This window comes from Notamacropus eugenii, chromosome 4, assembly GCF_028372415.1.
Source record: "Notamacropus eugenii isolate mMacEug1 chromosome 4, mMacEug1.pri_v2, whole genome shotgun sequence".
NCBI lineage: Eukaryota > Metazoa > Chordata > Mammalia > Diprotodontia > Macropodidae > Notamacropus > Notamacropus eugenii.
In genome coordinates this window covers 197,867,116-197,889,985 of record NC_092875.1, presented here as the reverse complement: position 1 = coordinate 197,889,985, position 22,870 = coordinate 197,867,116, and the positions used below count along the sequence as shown (strand labels likewise).

General features: G+C 37.8%; 1 protein-coding gene across 8 annotated transcripts in view; it reads left to right on the top strand.

The window, feature by feature from the left end:
- Nucleotides 1–22,870, top strand: part of DCDC2 (doublecortin domain containing 2) — a 281,088-nt gene that overhangs the window by 177,388 nt on the left and 80,830 nt on the right. For all 8 annotated transcript variants that reach the window (XR_011965967.1, XR_011965969.1, XR_011965968.1 and 5 more), the window contains one exon: nucleotides 6,937–7,037. Coding sequence is in view for 5 of the 8 variants with exons in the window: in XM_072603957.1 (XP_072460058.1) it covers nucleotides 6,937–7,037 (101 nt within the window). In the remaining 3 variants the exon portion in view is untranslated. The remainder of the gene's footprint in view (nucleotides 1–6,936; nucleotides 7,038–22,870) is intronic.

The following is a 22,870-nucleotide window of genomic DNA, read 5'->3' as shown; positions in this document are numbered from 1 at the left end:
CAATAATCAAAGGTGTTTTTACTTTACTAGGGTGTTTGATATTTTCTATCCATAACACATTGAGAGACCAATTTATGATCCATAGGAAAAATAAAAGATTAGAACTAAATTTGTATAGTCTGTATATAATTTTCTGAATTCACGGTTTAAAAGGTATGATTATCTTCTCTCTGTCTCTCCCTCTCATTTTCTCTTTTCATTCTGTTACTTGCTATTTAATAATCATATTCAATTCAATAATTATAGTGATTTTACAAGAAGAGTCAGATATCAACCACCTTTCAATAAATTTCTAATCAGGGTGCACTGGAAAGAGCACTAGCTTTGGATTCAGAGAACTTGGGTTCCAAACATGTCTCCCATACTTATTCCTTATATTATCTTGAAAAAAATCACAATTCTCCTGAGCTTTAGTTTCCTCATTTGTAAAATGAGAAGGTTGGACTATATAATCTCTGAGGTCCTTCCAAGCATTGAGTTGATGCACTTATGGCATATGAATGTCATGGGATCATGGCCAATTCTTGCTTCTTCATTGATGACCTGGTTGTTGCAGAAGGAAAGAGCCACCCATTTGGCCACATCTGTTAGTGCTAAATGCTCTGATGGGGGCAGATCCACTTAGCAGCAGAAGTGAGAGGAAATAGAGCTTACACAGTCCCCTGGAATCTTTTAGAAAATGTCACATGGATCTCATTAGTTGTTCATAATCTCCTTTACACATCAAGCTACCTCAGCTTGCTGAGGTTATTTAGTATAATATCAATGAATGTGGTTTGCTACATGGGGATATGCTGGAGCCAGCTTGTTAAATTTTCACTGTGAGCATTTATTTACACCTCAGAAATCAGTAAATCAATAAACACTGATTGTTTACTACAAATTTTGTTGATTGGCTAGACTTTGGTGCATCATGCTTTTTGGAGAGGTGGTTGTTAAACATATGTCTAGCACAGTCCTAGGTGTAATGTGATTGTCTAGAAGGACTATCAGATCTGAAGAACACAGTCTTTTCAGCTGATCCTCTTCTTTTATCATGTAAATTACATACCTTGGCTAGAATCTGGGGTTTTAGTCATAGATTAGGGTAGGATTTTGTTCTAGAGAGTATAGATAGTTCTTAGATGAGTAAACAACTAATTTTTATAATTAATAATTATAAAATTATATTATAAAAATCATAAAATGTATTATGGTATATAATGTACTATTTATAAATTATGAAATTAATAAGCAAATGTTGATTAAGTACCAGTGTTACTATTTGCAAGGTGCACTATTTGCATGGTCCCTAATTTCTGTATCTTATCATACTACTGACTTCATTATTGCACATAGTATTTGCCATTATGAACAAAATTTAACATTTATTGGACAAATTTAAAATAGCTTTAATAGTAGAATGAAATATAGTATACTTTCCAAATGTTGATATGAATACATTGGTGAAAAATGCTATCCTTTATCATTCAAGCCTGTGCTCTAAATTTTCAGTGCTTTGTTTTTGACTATTTCCCTAGAACAATTTCATTTACTTTTTCTATGGTGGCATTCAAAGAAGGTAGGACAAATTCCTTTCTATTGTGCTAAGCATTTTTAGGTAAATCACTGATATGGATAGAATTTTTATTCTCTGTTTTATATTTTGATTTATTTTTGGAGGTTCAGAAAATGCCTTGCATGGACTTGAAATAGTTTGTGGGGTATATATATCAGAGCTGTATAACAAACGACTCCTATTTTCTATACTATTCCTTTGACATTTAACATTTTATTGTTACTTAGCTGTTTAGGTCAGCATCTTGAACAAATATTTATTATACTAAGCTCTTTGCTTATAAATGAGTAAATGGTATGGTCTTCACCTTTAAGGAGATTATGGTCTACTGAAATAAACAGGACATGCATACTACCTTGCACCAAAGAAGGACTGCTAAAAGGCCATGGCCAAGGTACCAAGAAAGATGGTAAGAAGCATAAGTACAATCTCAAGGATTGTGAATAAGGTGTTGAATCAGGTACATCCCAATGAAGGCATCTTATCCAATGTGGTAGGCATGATAAACTCATTCATCAAGGAAATCTTTGAGTGCAGTGCTGGCAGTGAGGCATCTGGCCTGGTGCACTACACCAAGTGCTTCACCATCAGGTCCTGAGAGATCCAGACAGCTATATGCCTGCTGCTGCCCAGGGAACTGGTCAAGCATATCATGTCCACGGGCACCAAGGCCATCATCAACTACACCAGCTCCAAGTAGACTTTGTTGTGAAGACCTTAAAACTAAAACCCCAATAACACAATGATGCTTATTTGGAACATTGCAGAATACTACGTTCAAAGGGAAATAGGGTAGGTAGTGAATGGTGGGCATGAGTAGGCTAGAGTCTATTGCTCATGAGGATTTGTACTTGAGAAGTTGTATAAATGGTAAAGGATATCAGATAAACATATGACCAGAGAAGAAGGTAGGTCAGTAATGTAGTAAGACTAAAGAATGCCTGATGAGTAGCCTGAGTGTTCCAATAGTTCTACTTAATGTGTAGGTCTTTAGAGAACCTTCCCTTGGCTCTTCTCAAGCCATGTTAGGTAGAACCCTGTGGAATATGTAAGACATGTGGAATATGTGGACATAAGTAAGAATCCAATAATACTGGCAGAAAGAGTACCTGCATCCAGCAATGTATGGTATGTTTCTTGTCTTACTCATTATTTTGTAAACTTTTTGAAATCTTAAGGTCTCTAAGTAGGTCATACATGATACTTGTGTCCTCTGTGACATTTAGCTGAATGCCTTGTTCATAGTAGACACCTAAGAGAGCTAAAATAAAAATAATCTTTTTACTTAAAAGGAAATTCATTTGATCTCTCCATTTTAATGGGCTCCATCCTCCTTAAATATTTCTTTACTTTTAAGAAAATTTTTTGGACTGCTCCTATGCTTTTAATGGTGAAGGGAAGGGTTGGGGATGAAACTCCCTCTATTAAAACAGTTCAGCATCTGCCCTATAGTTTCTAGTCTTGCAGCCTTGATTGAAACCCTGAGAGGTTAAATTTCTTGGCCAAGGTCACAATAGCCACTCTGTGACAGAGATGGGATTTGAAGTAGGTCTTCCCGGGCTTGAGGGCTCCTGAAGTCCACTGTTCCTGTGCTGCATTATATTCATTTGTCCTGGGTCTCCAGAAGACCTTCACCTATCATCATCATTCTGTGATGCTTTCTTCAACATTTAGGTGGGTGGGAAAAATAGTAGGGAAGGTGAAGCTGCTACAAAAATTCTTAATATATTCCAAACTAAAATCTTAATTATTTTAGGTTATTTGTTTCTCTGAATACCATTCTGAGTCTCTGATGTCACAGGTAGTAGAGAGGTAACTTGATGTTTATATGTTAGTGGTACTCACCAGATTTCTTCCTTAACATAGACTAATTTTTTAAAAACATCTCTTTTCTTACCGTCTCCTACAAATTGGTTGTCTCCTCTGCACTCTATTTTGCATCTTTACTTTCCTTGGTTATATTTCCATATTGTCTTATGATTTTTCTACCTGTTCTTATTTTGTGTTTATTTCAAAGGCTCAAAGGAGATGACATATATCTCAATTCATGGATGGACATTTGTTGGGGATGGAAGCTCAATTCCATGTGGACAGTCTCGGGCAGACATTAATTTTTTGCCTAACATATTTATTTCACCTCTTTGTAACTGCTCTGGGTTAGCTACACATTCTTGTTGACTTAGCTTTCCCCTGTGGTAAACTTGTTGTAGAAATAGTTGAACCAAGGTTTATTTCATATGAGACTTGAATAACTTCATTTCCTTAGTTTCTTCTAGTTTTCCTTGTATATATTTTTGAGAAGTAAATGCTATATGCTAGGATAAAGAAATAAAAATGGATCACAACATTATATAACATAAGAAGTGGAATATTAGATTAGGACAATGATCCATGTAGTCCAGTAATATTAGTAATTTATCTACGTCATTTAAAAATTTTCAAAGCTGTTTATGGACATTGTCATGGGAGGAATCATGATGAAGTGGAAAGGAAGACCTTGGTTCATAACCCAGCTCTGGTTCAAATCTTGGACCTGACATTTGCTACCTGTGTGACCCTAAGCAAAGCTCTTACTCTCTGGGCCTCAGTTTCCTCATCTGTAAAATAAAGAAGTTGGATCTCTGGTCTCTAAGGTTCCTTCCAGCTCTAAATCTACGATGATAAATATGATCATATCATGTTGGGCCACAACCCTGTGAGATATTATTATCCCTACTTTAGAGATGAGGATACTGAAGCTTAGAGAAACTTTGACTTGCCCATAGTCACACAGTTAGTGCTGGAGGTAGGATTTGAACCAACATCATATTTCCAGCCCAGCAACTGATACATTATGCCAGGCTGCCTTGTAGAGTTGTGTGTTTTTGACTTTAATACTAAGGCATATTTTTGCAGAAGAGTACTATTGCTTTCAGAAGATTAGGACCATAACCAATTATAACTTTAAGCATTTCCTGAACTTAATTGTGTTTTCACTGTGTACCACCTCTTAGGATAGTAAGTTCATGTACCTTTTACTTGTTGTGTAAAATAAAGGTTTGTTTTGTTGATTTGAAAATCATGGTATTTACACTTCAAAGGGGGCAGGCAGCTCCTTTATTTGATAGTTTGGTGAGGGAAGACCACGTTCACTTCTGTCCTGCTGATCGTACCTCTCAACCTACTACTTTCTAATTGACTACATTACAATCTGTCATAATAGAGAATTCAAATGCTTTTGAGTTGCCCTTTCTTTTTCCTAAAATTCAGTGACAAGAACTTTCCACATTCTAGACATGTCTGTATGAGAGTAATATTATGCCCTCTGTGTTGTTTTTACTAAAGAAAAATCTTCCTGCTTATACCCAGGAGTTTGCGGATATTTTTGACTGCAGCTGCATATTGGATTGAAGTCCTTAGTGTATTAACAGTATTATGACATGAAAGATCCAGGAAGAAATTCTCATATGCCTGGTATCGTTCTTGGTTTGGAAGGGAATAGTTGGTGGAGATCATCCAAAGTAGAAGAGAATTCTTTTTAAAGCACTGAAAATTTACTTTTGTGTAATAAATTACATAGGTCTGTGTATGCAGTATACATACAAAGCCTATACAGTCTAAGAAAAGCCCAATATAAAAATATTTTTGTGTTAGCTAAACACATAGCAATTAATAGTAGGGAGAGATAACTGAGAAGCATGCTGGATGGCAGGAACAAACATCATCCTGGGATTACAAATTTGCATAGAAAATCCTCAAAGCAGGTAATTCTATGTGGATAATAGAGAATTCAACTCCATTTAATGAGCATTTATTAATGCTCATTTATCAATTTTCTGCTTTGTACAAAACACCAGGGAAGACACACAACAAATAAGATACAATCTTAGAGCTTGCAGCCCTCAGGGAACTTAAAATCTAGTAGACAGGGATATATCAGATACACACAGGTCATTATAATACAAAGCAGATTATAATGCATGTCCAGGAGAGGTACAAACGAAAGGCTCTCTGAATTCTAGATATCAATTCTGACTGATTGGGTAATAGAAGGATCCATAGAATCATGGGGTCATAGATTTAGAACTAGAAAAGGGACTTGAGAGGTCACCTTGTCCAGCCCATTCATTTTACCTAGATTCAGAGAGGAGGTAGGACTTAACCAAGGTTGCATGGGTAGCAAGTAACATAGCCAAGTCTTTTGACCCCAGTGCCAGTGCTGTTTCCACTGTTTCAAGGAAGAAGTAGGGGTCAAGGGAGAAATGAGGAGAGAGGGATTTCAGGTGAATTATATGTGATGCCTGGTTTTTAAAAAGACGGGAAAATTAGAGAGTTCAGTGAAGAATAGCAAAAAGTAATTTGAGAAAAAGATGAAAAATAGATGTGATGGAAATAATAAAGAGCTGGAAATAGCTTTTGAACAGCATGGAAAAGGTTGACTATATGATGTTCTAAGTATATGAAGGATTAGGAAGATCAAAACAGTGGAAATAGCTTTAAATTGCAGCAAGAGATAGTTAAGCTACATGAAAGAAAACATTTTTTGACTGTGATAGTGATTTACTGCTGAAGGGGTTTAGATGTTTACCTTTTCAGAAGATGGGAGCTGGACTAAGTAACAGATTTGGGATTCTTTGATTACTTAGCCTAGAGAAGAGAAAGCTGAAGGGGAGAATTAAGGACTGTTTTCAGGTATTGCAAGCAGTTGAATCATTTTCTTTTTTAGCTCAGAAAAATCGAGCAAGGTGAATGAAATCAATCTATTTTCCTTGCAGTGAAGTCAATTAAGCACGAGTATATATTACTAGAGACTGTGAAACGCTAAGGGAGGTCTGCAAAATACAGGCTCGATTATGACTTATGTGGGGTTTGAAAGGCATTATGCGTCTGTAATCTGTAGGGCATATTGGCTTTAAATTAGAGGGATTAAGTTGTCTTGTATGGATTGAATAATATCAATTTTAATATTAAGCATTCATTTTCTCTTTGGAAATTAGGATTTCTAGTCACAAATGTGGTTGAAATGAAAGGTTTTTTGCTCCCCAACCATTTCCTACCAAACATCATTTCCATTTCTTGGATGGGAGAGAGATGTAGGGTGGTATCAAATCAGAACAAAAGAGGGTGATGAGTCAAAGCTTTCTTGGGTGGAAGTGGAGTCTCCTGTCTCTCTATATTTCTTGTGAAAATGTACACATTTGGTAGAAACCAAAACAACATCAACAGTAACGCTCTTGGTTGAATGGAATAGAAATGCCTATTGAGAACACATCACACCCTACCCCACCCCTAAATAAGATATTGGCTGTAGTTTCATGAAGAAGCCACACGATGTCAGAATTGGACTTTACTTTCCCCTCCTAATCGATTTTTTTTTTTTTTTTTTTTTAAATTTGTAGATGAAGGCATTTTCAAAGCTGGAGCAGAGAGATCTGAAATGGAGGGGGCAGCAGAAGTACAAGAAGATGAAGACACTCAAGTTGAGATTCCAGTCGATCAGGTAATCTCCATGACTTTCAAGAACAGCTAGAAAACCTCTTGCTGACGTTTCTTTTTCCTTTTAGCTATGCTGTTTGCTCCACACTCTACTGAGACACAAGTATCAGTTAACTCAGATTATATATGGCTACAGGCTTGTTGTTGTTTTTTTTTTAAAGCCCCAACACTGCCCAAAATATTTCATATTTTCCAAGTGTTTTTCTTCAAGCATCAGCCATTAGTCTGTTGTGGTATTTTTCTCAAAAACATTAATTGGCATGGCCATACTTACCAGGTGATAGCTAGGAGTAGAGAGGCAGCATGTTTTGGAGTGAAAGTTGGAGAAGAGAGTATTAAGATTTGATATATTTTATTTGAAAAATTATTACTCCTCATTCAGAGTAAAAAAACCTCTAATATTTATATCAGCCTGTTATTTTCCCTTCATTGTCTAAAAAGCTTTGGGCTAGTGTGCCCTTTATCCTCCCAAGAATTCCTGATTTCATATTCTCTTAATAGGCATGTCCATTATTTTCCTTCTGCTTTGGGAGGTTCAGAGAAAGAACTGCATGGTATAGAAATCTTAAAAAGTGATCTAAGTTAATTTTCTCCTTAAAAAAAGTCAAATAGCATTCCCAAACATCTTAAGTCTAGGACTGAAAATGGGTTGATAAAGTGGAATATTATGCTCTCAGAACTGTAAAACTGGGCAGATACAGGGAACAGATGATAAGAACTGACTTTTTCCTTCTGTAGGACTTAAAAAAAACAAGGTTATCTCTCCTTCTCCCCCAATACATTTCTTTTTCATTTCCATATTTGTTTTAAATTCTGAAGTAATGCCAATTTTAGCTTAAAGACATACTTAAAGAAAAGCAACGGTACACTTACCTCAGAAAGTAATTTGGGTTCAGCTTATTATTTTTAAGGATTACTTTTAATGAACAATTATAAACTGTGATTTTAGATTTTTTCCCCCTTGATTAAGTATGAAGGTTTAAAGCACCTGAAGAGTCATAATCAAATACTCTTTCTCTGAAAGACAGGGGATCACTCCATATGTGTGAAAGTTAACAATTTTGAAACTTGACCTAATTCACATTCCCAAATCACATTACTAAATTCGAATTCAAATTTTTTTTTAGCAGGCATTCATTCAATGATTTCAATGGGAGGTACCAGACATACAAAATAAAAAAAAAGGAAACAGCCGCTTGTCCTCAAGGAGACTTTAATTTAATTGGTGATGTACAAGTAGGTCCAGGGGCATCTAGGTGGCAGAATGTATATAGAGTGCCAAGCCTGGAGTCAGGAACACTCATCATCATGAGTTCAAATCCAGCCTCAGACACTTACTAGCCATGTGACCCTGGGCAAGTCACTTAATCCTGCTTTGCCTCAGTTTCCTCATCTGTAAAATGAGATGGAAAAGGAAATGGCAAATCATTACACTATTTTTGCCAAGATATTGCAATGGGATCAGGAAGAGTCAGACACAATAGAAACAACTAAACAACAACAGATAGGTTGGTAGAATGTGATTTGGCCAAACTGCTGCTTTTAAGAAAATATGAGTCAAGGTGAAAGAGATTACTGTCAGCTTAAGTATAGAGAAAGGAATCAGAAAAGGATCAGGAAAGGTTTCATGGCAAACGTTAACACAGCTCAATCCCTATTATTGGGAATAATTAATCACCCAGAGTGGCCACACGCATTCAAATGTACACTATTTGAAGTTATAATTTGTGGTCATTGTTTCTGACCCAATGGAAATATGAAGTGCAAATTGGAATAATGTGGCCACTTTTCAGGGACTTCGTGATTTGCACTAATTGGGACCTAGCTCTGGGTCTTAACAGGACTAGAAGAATTTTACCAGGCAGAGATGGGGAGAGAGCACTTATCAGATGTGGGAAAAAGCTTGTGTGAGTCCACTGGGGTATAAAAGGGCAGGATGAGATTGTAGAGTAGGTAGCATTCTATTTGGATTGAAACATAGAGTACCAGAAAAGGAAGAATGAATGCATAGTAAAGTCGGAAAGGTGTGTTGGAGGGGAGTTGTCAAAAGTCTTAAATGCCAGGTGAAGGGATTTGTATTTTTATAGATAATAAGGAGCCACTGAAGGTTTTTCAGGATGGAAGTATTATGGTCAGATATGTGTTAGGAAGGTATGTTTTAATTTTAAAAAGAGTCTTTGATACCCTTTGTTTTAATGTCATATTCACCCCATATTTCTATTTCCAAATATACCCTTATCCTGTTACAGAGCCCTACAGAAACATCCTTCCTTCCTTCCTTCCCTCTCCTGAAATTCAAATGCTCAGATAGATCTATGATGGCATTGATTTAGAAGTATCCATCCATGCCTGTCATTCTATGAGACTCTTATCTACATCCTCCCAGATTTTTAGGAAGTTTATTTTGTCAGCTGTATGAAGTCTAGATTGGGGTGGAGAAAGAATTAATATAGGGAGACCACTCAGGAGTCTGTTACAGTTGTTCAGGAGGAAGAGTGATGAGAACCTGAGTAATAATAGCAGCTAATATTTATATACACTTACTGTGTGCCAGGTATTGTGCTAAGCCCTTTACAAATATTTTTTATTATTATTTATTCCACTTATACAGATGAAGCAACTGAGAGGCAAATAGTGGTGAAGTGATTTTCCCAAAGTCACACAGTTAGTAAAAGTTTGAGGCTTTGAACTCAGGTCTTCCTGACTCCAGGCTTGTCACTTTATCCATTGCACCTTCTGGCTGAACTCAGATAGCAGCTGTGGGAAAGTACAGGAAGAGATAGATACAAGAAATATTGTGAAATCAGGGATTTGCCAGCTGTTTTTGGATATGGGAGCTATGAGGAAAAGGAAAGAATCAAAGAGGACTCTGAGGACCTAAATCTGGGTGATGGGAGACTATGAAACCAATGGAAATAAGTAATCTATGAGGGAAAGAATATAGTAATTTGTTTTGGATATGTTGGGTTTGAACACACTAGGAAGACTTCCAGGCAGAAAAATGTCCACTAGGCAGTTGGAAATTTTGCATAAGAAGTCAGGAGAGAAACCTCGAATGAGCCTAGAAATTTAGATTTATATGCCATCTGCATATAGTTGATACCAAAAGTCATGGAAATAAACACAATTCCCCCAAAGGAACAGTGTAGAGAGAGAAGAGGGCTCAGGACAGAGCTTGGTGGGAAAGACTTTAATCCATGGTGGGAGGGGAGAAAGAAGGCCTAGTGAGAGAGGCCACTAAGAAGTGGTGGGATGAGAGAATTTTTCGAAAACCATTTGTTACTGAATCAAACAATAAAAAGAGAAAAACTCCAAATACGCCCCAGATTTCATAAGGTACAAAGCTTATGCCAGGCATTTCTTTACACAACGGTTTGATAACAAAGAAAAAGTGAAGCTCCTTTTTATGCTGTGAAGGGTACAGGTAATGGGAGGGGGATTGCAGGCCAATAATCCTCGTGCTAGCCTGTTTTCCCAGAACAGCCTTATTTTTTATTTGATTCAAAATGATTATTGACAGTCCTAGTTTATTAAATAGAGCTGTGTGTGAAAGGGTGATTAAGAAGGATTGCACGAGCTAGAGATTGTCAACAATTGAGGAAATAAAACTGGCTAACAAATGGTCAGAATTAGTTTCTCCTTGAACTCTGGTTATTTGATTCAGAAATGATTCTTTGGGGGATTTTGTGGCTTTCTCTCAGTTAGTTATTGTCGTGCTAATGAGACCTTGGTGTCGGGTTCAGGCCACATATGAGTTGGTGAGTTTTGCTCCAAATCATTGCCACAGGCTTTAGCCCTAACACTGACTAGCAGTCTTACAAATGTGTTTCATTGGTCCTGGGGGAAGACTGAGTGGGAGAATGTGGAATTTATATTTTGGCAGGGAAAATGCTGCCAATCCGTGGGAAGGAAAGGTCAGAGAACAAGTTATATTAACAGCAGGTCAGGTCAGAAGTGTCATCCTCAAATATCAGGTTAACTTCTGAGGGCAGGTATTTTTACCTCCTCATGATATCTTTGTCATATCTCATGGACTCTCCCACAAGAACCAACAAAGTATATTTAAGAATGGCAGTTAGGTGGCATAGTGGATAGAGTGCTGGGCCTGGAGTCAGGAAGACTCCTCTTTGTGAGTTCAAATCTGGCCTCAGATACTTTCTAGCTGTGTGACCCTGTACAAGTCACTTAATATCCTGTTTGCCTCAGTTTCCTCATCTGTAAAATGATACGGAGAAGGAAATGTCAAACCATTTCAATATCTTTGCCAAGAAAACCTCATATGGGGCTCATGACCGAAACGCGTCAACAACGATAATCAAGAATAGGGCTGTGCTGGCCTTGTGACAAATTAATCATCCTCCACACTCTTCATTATATTTTGAACCTAAGACACTGGGGCAATTTTTAGCATGCTTTGACACAGAAAACTTTTACCAGGGATACACCTGCTGCACTGGCAGCCAGGAATAGTAGACGGCCAGCTCTGCCTTGCTCTGCCATAAAGAGCTGTGATCTCCTCTTTCCATGAGATGCATTCATTCCACTCTTAGGATATTAAATTCCCATTGCTTCTGCATGAAGCTTTTTCTGGTGTCCTGGTCAATAAATATTCCCTTTGAACATCATGCAGTTCTATGTTTTACTACTTTCTACTGTTGTTAACATGTAATAGATGGCTAGGTGGTGCATAGGCCAGAGTGTTAGACTTGGAATCAGGAATCCCTGAGTTCAAATCCTGCCTCAGAACTTACTAGTTGGGTGACCGTTGGCAAATCACCTAACCTCTCTCATCTCCTATTTCCTCATCTATAAAATGGGGATAATAATAGCACGTAGGATTGTTTTGAGGATCAAATGTGATGGCATTTGTAAATCACTTTCAAACCTTAACATACAATATCCTTGCTGATTATTATTATTATTAATATTATAATATATCAATCTACCAAGATCCACTTGAATTGCAACTGATTTATAGCTTAAAAAAATAAAACTTAAGAGTCTGCCTCAGTCTCAGAGAGACTGGATGACTTTCCTAGGAAGATGCATCTAGTAGGTATCTGAGGCAAGATACGAACTTAGGTCTTCTGGACCCCAAGTTCAGCTCTTTGTCCATGATACCATACAGCCTCAAATTCATAATAATATTGTATATTATGGTTCCTGTGCCTTCCTTCCTGGACTGAGTTGCTTAAGATCATGTCTTATGCAAGCTATGACCTAACCTGTTTACCTTCTTGAGAATCTAGCACAGTACTCAGTACACATTAGGTGGCTAGATTTTTTTTTTTTTTGTGGAATAGGTATTGAATGAGACACCAGTCAAAAGCTACTTTTATCAGCTTTGAGTTGTGGGGATACAGGCAGTTTCAGAGTAGGTCTAACGTTGGTACCAGTGTTATTGTACATCACTGCTGCTTGGTATCCTCATAGTTCAATTTAATTAAAGAAAAATTTGTTGAACATTTAGGCACAGAGATGACAGTGTGCTTCAGCAGATGAAAAACTAACCTTGGCAGTCAAAAAAAAAATAGTTCTGCCCATCGCATACATTGGTTGGGTGACTATGAGTGGTTCACTTAATCTTTCAGTACCCCAAGCAGTGTTCTGTTGCTCTTAAGTTACAGAGCAGGTGCTCATCTTCATGGCAAAGGATATTTCTTCCCTTGGATTCCTTGTACCAGTGAAAATTCAAATGCTGGACCTCTAAATATTACTCTTCTACCCCCACAATGTGCCCATCACTGTCCTAGTTACTGAAGCCACAAAGGAAAAATCATATAGTAGCTCATATAATCCTCAAAGCTTTCACATTCTACTTAACTTGGGAGAAATAAATATAAAACAAAGTACTATTGCCAGGATGGGGAGAGCAGAGGAGAGAGCCAGCAAAGGGGAGATCAGGAAAAGTGGTGTGTTGCTTGTGCTTAGCACTGAAGAGGGCATTCTGAGGGAGTGGGTGGAGGGACAAGGAAGACAGCCTGGGCAAAAGAATGAAGTTGGGAGAACTCAGGTTATCTATGGAATACACCAAGTAGGCTAGTCTTGTTGGAACATAGAGAAGGAGTACTGTGGAAGCACTCTATGAAGATAGATTGGAACCATATTGTGAAGGGTTTTAAATGGAAATTGTGGGAGAGGAAGACAATGAGCGGTTATATAGCACCGACTGTAGGCTAAGTACTTTGCAAATATCTCATTTGATCCTCACAACATCCCTGAAAGGTAAGTTCTATTATTATCTCCATTTTACAGTTGAGGAAACTGAGGCAAATAGAGAGTAAGTAACTTTCCAAGGGTCACACAGCTAGTAAGAGTCTGAGTCTGGATTTGAACTCAGGTCTTCCTGACTCAAGTCCTGGAGTTTTATACTTTCCACTACCAGCTGCCTCCATGGGGGAGAAAAGCCAAAAGATGGGATAGAGATACCATTCTACCTTCCTGGTTTTTCCTTAATGATTAGTTCTATAGTTTGGGTCCACATATGATGGACTAGGTAGATATGTTAGGTATAAGCATTTTCATATGTGTTATCTGATGAATCCATGCTTTTAACTGAGAAGCCTGTCTACATGGTTCTTTGATAGGGAAGTCAGAGTGGCAAAAACTTGGACTAGAAGCCACCTGCCCATTTAAAGTTCAATTGTCATCAGGTTGTCTTATATTCTAATTTGAGTGGCCAAGGAAGAATCTGATATACTTTAATGTATGTGTTTCTTTCCTCAGCTATAGAAGATTTCAATTAAATCCAACAAATTTCTATTAAGTTTTCCCATTATGTGCAAGGCACTCTGCTAGGTCTAGGGGATAATAAAAATAAAAAAAAAAAGATGACTTCAAGGAAGTAATAGGGGGAATATGACCACTGCACAAGTAAAGACGACACAAATACAATTGTGATTGGCTGTTGTTGTCATTGTGTTTGTCCTTCGTTCTTGAAGAGAAACATGAATCAAGATGGTGACATGACTTGCAGTTGACTTTGATTTGAGTGAGGGAGGGCTGTGTAAGATCACTAGCCTCACTTTCTTCTCCTGAGTCATCTGGATGAAGTGGCCTGATATTCATCAGGATGACTGGAGATGGCCCAGGATGCAATGGGAGACCCTGGCCCTTTCAGGCTAAGGTCTTATAGCATTCTCACTTTGAATGAATGGGCATCTTTAAGTAGTTACTCAAGGGATAAAAGAAATAAATAAAAGAAAAAAATTTAAAAAAATCATACTGGGAGGGGAAGATCCTCAGGGTTCCTGGGTAAAAGAGAAACAGTTACAGTTTAGTAATTGTATTCACTCTGTGCCAGGTGGGGTGGGGACCTGGTGTCCAGTCTATGAGTTCCAGAGTGAACTGGGTTTAAAGTTTGTTCTTTGAGTATGTGATTGCTAGAATATGATGGCGGCAAAGGAGATTTTCATAGAAAACCTTTGGGAAAGTTTGTGGAGAAAATCATGTCCTTCAGCTAATTTTCTTGGGTCCACTGCCACCCCGTGGCTATGGAAGTATTGAACATGTGGCTTGATTCCAGACTTGCTTAGATGGAAACCTTTCTAATGGGAAAAGTTCAAGTTTTGCAGGCACAAGGCACTGCTTTCTTTTAAACATAAACCTCCTAATGTACTTTGGCATTCCCAGTTGAACAAATGCCAGGCTAGCCAATGACTGTAATTGTAGCGTGTTATTGACTAGTTATGTGCTGATCTGCTCTGTTTATAAAGTGCTGTCTTACAGCAGAGGAGGCATGAAAAGTGCCTGTTCAGTTTACTTTAGGCAGCTGTTGCTTGTAAATAAGAATCAGGCAGGAGGAACTACCATTCAGAAACACAGACAAGTAAACACCTACAAAAAAAAAAAAACAAACCCAAAACAAACGAGTAGTACACTTTGGATTCATCACCATACTGGCTTGGCAGCTAGAAGTACAGACTAGAGAGTGGCCCAGATAATGCCAGTGACTTGAATATTATTTTCTATTCTATGGCTTTTTTTCCCCACTCAATATTTTTCCCCCAATTACATGTAAAGCTATTTTTCAACATTCACTTTTATAAGCTTTTGAGTTCCAGATTCTCTCTTCCTCCCTCCCCTTCCCAAAGACAGCAAACAATGTGATTTAGGTTATATACATACTATTAATTTTTCTATGATTTTAAGTGATCTATTGATTGCATTTGAGTAGTCAGATAGTGAGAACTGGGATATGTTTATTTTCTCTAGAGTTCTTGTATAAAATCTCACAGTATCAGGTGCAATTAGATTGTTGAGCAACGCCTTTTGATAATGATATGGGTGCCCAATGACCACATGATCCACAGAAATCATGGTACCCAATCTGAATTTACATCAATTGCTGCATGTACAAGACAGTACAGTACAAATAGCATTTAAATAACCTCTACTTATACTCATAGTAACAGGATGAATTTACCTGGCTAAAGAATGTCCTATCTCCAGATTTGTCATTGGTTATATTTTTGATCACCATCTCCCTCATAAAATCTCTGAATCATCAGTTCAGAGCTGTATTTGGCCAAGAATCTCCTCTGCAACCCGCCAAACAAATGGTTATCCAATATTTGCTAAGAAACATCGATTGAGAGGTAACTCAATATTACTAACCCATTCCACTTTGAGTTGCCTCTAGTTGCTAATAAGTATTCCTTAGTTGGAACTAAAACATACCTCTCCACAACTTTGATTCCATATGGAGAGACACCATTTTGAATCCTTGACTTTGAACTCCTTCACTACTTGCCCTATCATTGAGCACAGCAGGTTCTCTGCTTCATCCTCAAATTTCTAGCGAGTCTAGAAGTTCATGGGTGAATAGGAGATGGCACATGCTGGAGTAGTAATGATATATCAGCTTTCAAAGAGGCTATCCTATGTGTCCCTTCAACCTTAAGCCCAAGGGCAGGCTGTTCCATGACCATAGTTCCTACATATTCCTTCTCACTTGGAAATGACAATGATTGATACTCCAGAGATGGATGGATTACTCAAATAAAGGAGCAAATATTTATCTGCTTTGCATTGCCCAGGAGTCCATTAAATGTAATAAATGTTAGTCAAGAATTTACTATTTTCAAGGAATTATGATAGGTTCTGAGAATAAAACAAGCATTTCCATAGACTACTACAGTAAAAACAATGACAAAATACTTTCTGACCTTAAAGGGCTCACATTACACTGAAAAGACTGTTGTTGTGTTATTTCAGTCATGTCTGACTCTTTGTGACCCCCCTGAGGTTTCCTAGGCAGGAAGTGGTTTGTCATTTCATTCTCCAGTTCATTGTTGCAGACGAGGAACTGAGGCAAATAGGGTTAAGAAATTTACCTAGAGTTGGATAGCTAATAAGTATCTGAGGTCAAATTTGACCTGTGGAAGATGAATCTGTCTGAATCCAGGCCCAGTACTCTATCCATGGTGCCACCTAGCTGGAAAGATACATGTGTACAAATAAGTATAGGACTAGGAAAACTGAGGAGGAAGAAAATGTATTAATAATTGAAAGGTGTTGAAGAAGAGAAGGTGACTTATGAGCTGAGCTTTAAAGGAATGAAAGGATTCAGAGGCAGAGATAAGTAAAGGCCATGGGGACAACCTGTGTGATGCCACAGAGATAGGCAGGGTTGGGTTTGGAGGAGCAGCTAGTTAGCAGATTTTGCTGGAATATAGAATCCATGAGCATAAGAAATGTGAAATAAGCTGAAATATAGGTGGGATTCAGACTGTGAAGAGACTTAAGTGCTAGACTAAGGACTTTGTATTAATTTTATTCTATGGGTGATGAAGTTATTTGATCATTGGAGTGGCATGATCCGGCCTGTGTTGTAGTAAGATTATGTTGGTGATTGTGCGTAAGGTGGATTGGTTAGTGGAGGAACTGGAAGCAGGGAAACCAATTAGGAGGTTATTATAGCCACTCAGACAAGAAGAGAGAGTCTGAACTAGGGTGATGGCTGCATGAGTGGAGAAAAGAGGATATTTAGATGTAAGAGATATTGTAGAGATAAAATTTTCTAATGTGGCAACTGGCTATGTATGGAGGAAGATGATGGAGAGGTGAAAGGGCCAAGGATTAATCTGAGAATCTGAGCTTGGGTAATTAGGAGGATTGTGGTAGAGAAAACCACCATCTCAAGGTATGAAAGAACTATGGTTTTGGAGGAGAAATAATGAGAGGCAACATGCCATAGTAGAAAGACTGCTGACTCGAGTCACAGGATGACTTGATATCCTGACTTTTATTAGCTGTGTGTCTGCAGATGTTGTTAGCTGAGCTCCCTGGGATTCATTTTCTGCATCTGTAAAATGAGAAAATTAAACTCCTGAGGTTCCTTCCAGTTAGCTATAAATTTATGCTCCTGTTTTGAATATGAGATAATTAAGGAGAATCCAGGAGGAGATGTAGACCAGGTTCTTAATGGTTCATGACTGGAGTTGAAGATAGACTAGGGCTAGACTTGTAAAATTTGCAGTCATTTGTACCTGACTGCAGACATGACGATGAAAGGAATTAGCGCTCAGTCCTGTAGCCACGCCCAACTTACTCATATTCCATTGCTGCCTTTCTTTTTTTACCCTCTAGCATCTGCCTTGAGCAAAATGTTGAAGAAGACAGGCTTTGTTTTTCATTTTCTCTTCTTTCCTTTGAGGTTCCCCTTACCTGAGTTATCTTGACATCGTCATGATAACAGAATCAAAGGCATTAGGAATAAAAAGGTCTCTCTCTCTCTCTCTCTCTCTCTCTCTCTCTCTCTCTCTCTCTCTCTCTCTCTCTCTCTCTCTCTCTCTCTCCCCCTCCCTCTCTCTCTCTCTCCCTCTCCCTCCCTCTCTCTCTCCCTCCCTCTCCCTCCCTTTCCCTCCCTCTCCCTCCCTCTCCCTCCCTCTCCCTTTCTCTCTCTCTCCCTCTCTCCCTCCCCTTTCTCCCCTCCCATCCCCACCCCAGGTTTGACAGATTGCCTGGGACCTCACAGGACAAAATCTCATACTGTAGTGTCCTTCAGTACCTCTTTCTCTGTGGAAATACGATATGGTGAGGTTTATTGGACTTGGAGTTAGAAGACCTGAGTTGGTGTCCCAGATATGTGGCTTATTAGCCAGGATTCCTCCGGATTTGTTTTCCTCATCTGCAAAATGGAGATAAAAATATTTATATGATTACCTATTAGGGTTATAGTAAGGAAGGTACTTTGTGAAATGTAATATAAATATAAACCGTTGTTACTAGTAACAGCAAGCTAATCTGAAAAACTAACACATCCTAATGGTTAATATGTTATCCTCCCAGGTCATAGGTGCATTTTAACAGAACCTTCTAGAGTGATTCCATTAATCTAAAGGAGTAGCTATAAAAAGCTCAACAGGGAGATAGGGAAGATATTTTTGTGCAGCTAACTCCATTTTCCATCAGCAGCTCTCCTTGGCTTTATGGATCACATTCCCTACTCTGGCATGTTGCCACTGGCCTCCCCACCAAAACCCCATAAACTGATTGCTTGAGATCTCATCGCCACACAAATTTTCAACTCACTCTTGTTGCCTGGAGGATGAAGTGTGAAATTCTCCCCAAAGCCTTCCTTTATGGAGGGCTTACAACCTTCTAAGTGGCTAAATTTTCCTTTAGCCCCTCTGCGTCTCTACAGCTGTCTGTTTTTCTTATCTGTATCTCCAGTGCTTAGCACAGTACCTGGCAAATCATAGGTGCTTAATATCTATTAATTGAGGCATAGATTCAATTGTGCTACATATATAACATAATTCTATTTAACAATTATTAAATACTTACTATATGTAAGATACTGTGCTAATCTTTGCAGATTCAAAGATGGAAAATATATTCAGTCTTGAGTTTATTATGTAATAAGGTGTTGAGACTTAAATAGATAACTCTAACACAAGTTAGAAAATATGTAAGTATATAGAAGAGGTCAAACAGTAGTCCAAGAAACTAAAGAGCCAAAAGATCACTTCTAGTTGGGGTCATCAGGGAAGTTTCATAAAAGAGGTAGCCTCTGAGATAGCCTTGAAGTAAAATGTCTGCAGGTGGAAATGGGTGAGGGAGGGGTTCATTCCAAACGTGCACGCATGTGAAAGACAGAGAGAGAGAGAGAGAGAGAGAGAGAGAGAGAGAGAGAGAGAGCCATTTTGTTGGACCTGCCCTGCTGATGCCCATGCTCGTCTTCAAATCATAGGCTGCTGTTCTGATATACTAATTCCTACCAAATCACATCCAGAACTCATGATAAGATAATGTCACTTGTTGACTCCCTTGTGTATCATCAACAAAAATCCATGAGTGCCTTCTGTTTATGGACTTTTAGGTGATGGGTCAGTGACGAGGATAAACTTATCACATGACCTACAGGGCTTTCTGACAGGAGCTGTCAGAAAAATCAACATTTTCTTGTAAACTGAGAGGATGTGACATGAAAAATTTTCAAATAGGAGTAAATATGTCAGTGCTATTTTTACAGGGTCACTTTTCAGACTGTAACCACATTCTTTTGTACATTTGGTGCCTGCAGACCCTTTTGTAGTCAGTTCCCTTATTTTCTTTAGAAAAAAATGTACAAAAGGATGAAAACAAGGAAGAGTGCATTAAAATAATGAAAGATTGAAACTTATTTTAAAAGTCACATCTAGCTTGAGTGGAATTGATTTTAGTTTCCATGGAAATATGTGTGATGACTTTAATCATTTTCAACATATACCGGCAACTATGATCAGAATGGATTGGTATAGATGGATGGAGGGAGCCTCAAAAAGAATCTCAGGAAATTGATAGTGGCAGAGGGAAATTAGAAGAATCTCCATAATTAGAAGAGGCTTTAGTTTGTTAGACAAACTTTATTTAGGAGGGTGTGGCAAGAATTTAGATAAGAGAAAATAAATGTTTGAACTGGAGCCATGACCCTGGAAATGGCAAAGAGGACCCCAATTTGAGAGAAATTGTGCAGGCACTTGAAATATCAAAGGCAAAGAAGAAAGAGTAGAAAATGGCTACAAGGTTTTGAGGATAGGCTTCTGGGAAATGGTGGTACCATTGACAGAAAGGGGAAAGGCAGGTGGCGAGGGGGCTTATTTGAGTAAGAAGATGATTAGTTTTATTTTAGACACATTGAGTTTGAGAGGCTAATGGGAACTCCAAGTGGAGGTGTCTTCCACTGTATAATTATGCTTCATTAAGAATGAATTAATTTCTATCTAGAGCTTCAACCAGCCTTTCATACTCACGTTATCCAGAACTGAAATGTTATCTTTCTGCTGAGATGTGAGACTGGCACTCAGGAGAAGTGTTTGTGTTGTATACATACATTTGGTAATCATCTGCATAGAGGTGATAATTGAAGCAGAGAGTGTAAGAGCAGGAGAGAGCTGGTGACCACACACTGGGAACATTATAGCATATAACTTTTTCTAATAATGAAAAATCAGGAAAAAATTTATGATCACTTTCTTTTAAAAACGTGAGGTTTTGACCTGTTTTTTGCATGTGTCATGGAGCTCTTTGGCAATTTGAACCTACAGACTCCTTCTCAGAAGAGTGTTTTCAAGTATAAAAGTTAAAATACATAGGCTATAAAGGTGCAATTATGTTGAAATATAGTTGTCAAAATATTAAAATAAGCAAGTTCACAATCCTCAGGTTAAGAATTCCTGTTGTTTTAAAGAAAAAATCATGTTTTTCTTCACATACTGACTTGTTATTTAAATAATTTTGAAAAGCCTAATTTAATAAAGTGGTGTATCATGAACATTTCCTGATCTGAAGATGGCCAGGTTGGACTAAATGACCTCTAGTATCTCTTCTAGTTCTAAATACTCATATGAAACTGAAAGGATAGCCATCTTTTTACAGTATCATTAATATTCCTGTATAGTGAACACCATTAGGCCAGTGAACAGCTGGGCTAAAGGATAGTGGATAATCCAGCCTTGTATGCTAGTAAAGCATCATCATCATCATCATCCATCATTATAACGATAATAATAATAATTTCCCCTTTAACCTAGTTAAATACTATCTTTTGTTATACCATAATGACATATAAGTAAACTAGCTTGAGCTGAAATGTGACATTAATATCTTTAGTAACAAGGAAGAAAAAAGTATATACATATAAAAAAATATTCCTGATTTATAGCCCTTACAGTGATGTGTCTTGAAAATGTGGCTCTTAATGAACTGTGGCATGATGATGTAATTAAGATAAATCTTGTTGGCCTGACTTTATAACCAATAACTATACTGCCACCAGGCAGCCCTTTCCTTTCTCTCTCAGCTTTCATTAAATTATTAACTACTTTTTCTTCCTTTTTAGATAAAAATGTAGCCTTCTTTCATTTTAAGATCACTTTTATTGGATTTTTCTTTGCATTAGGAATTTTGCATTCTGAAATAGTTTTTTTTTTTTTTTACTGAAAATGCTATATTATTTGGGGAAATTAGGCTGTATGTGTGCTTTGGGAGATTGAATTAGAAACAAAGTGACAGAATTTTCTAGAATTATGAGTTAAAAGGAAAAGCTGGGATAGCCCTTTTAGCTACACAGATGACAACTTTCTTCAGATCTTACATGCAGACTTTATTGGGCACCATAATGTTTTGCAAAGAACATTAAACTTGAATTCACTTTCTCTGGTATTCATCCACTATGACCTTGGACAAGTAAGTTATTTTTTTTGAACCTCAGTTTCTTTACTTCTATGGGGGGAAGATGATATTATCTATCCTAAACTGCTGCATAGAGTTGTTATAGGAACAAATAGCATAAGGAGAATGTGTATGTGTACATTATATATACTCACATATATATGCACAAACGGTAACTATAAAGCATTCTAGAAGTGTAAGCTATTCATATGATCATTCCCTGTCCAATGTAGTATTTTAATCCTACAAGGCAATATTTTAGTGCTTTAGTTCTATAAAACATTTAATGTAGAAAAGTCCTGTGACATCTTAAGGATGATGGGATGTTATGCTTGTCAAACTGGCTAGCTCTCAAGATATGATTGGTTTTAGAGACTAATCCATTTGCAACCACATGAAACTATGTTCATTTACTTTTGTGTAATGAAATGACTTCTTTGCTAAGCCCTACTGTGTGCTTCAGATAAGTGTGGAAATGACTAGCTTCTGAAGGGCTATGCCAGCGGAATCCAAGCTCTGGGAAGCTCTGCCTGTTTGTAAGATACTGAGATATGGTTCTGAAAAAGCCCTGTATTGTAGTACCAGCCTAATTAGGTTCAGTGAGGCTCATTGTCAGAAGGTGGTCCACCAGGTGATGGGTGTTTTGCCTTAACCACTCAAAAAGTCTGTGATCACATCAGGCGAGGGAGTTCTGTCACAGATGAAATCATGTATCCTTGAAGTGCTCAGTCAAGTAGAAAGGCTGTCATCTCTGAAGCCTGAGTTCTTATTTTGACTTGGTCACTAACTCTATGACTCTGGGAGGTCATTTAATTGACTCTATCTCAGTTGCCTGTCTGTAAAATGGAGATATAATAGATTGAGAGTTGGCAGGGATCTCAGAGGTCAGTAGTTTATAGATGAGGACAATGAAGTGAAGGGGCTTGTACAATATCACATGGAGGCAGAACCCGGTTTCAAACTCAGATCCCTTAAGTTCAGCACTTCCAGTTTGATGTTTTGTCTATTGCATCAGATTGGAGAAAATAATATCTGTGTGGTTTTACCTTAAAGTCTCAGCTATGTTACTGCCTCTGCATAGAGTGTCACAGTCCTTCTTCTTGTCTAGACCAAGTGTGGGTGAGCATTGTATGGCCTAAGATAAGTCATATATGCTTCTGGGCCTCAGTTTGTTTAGCT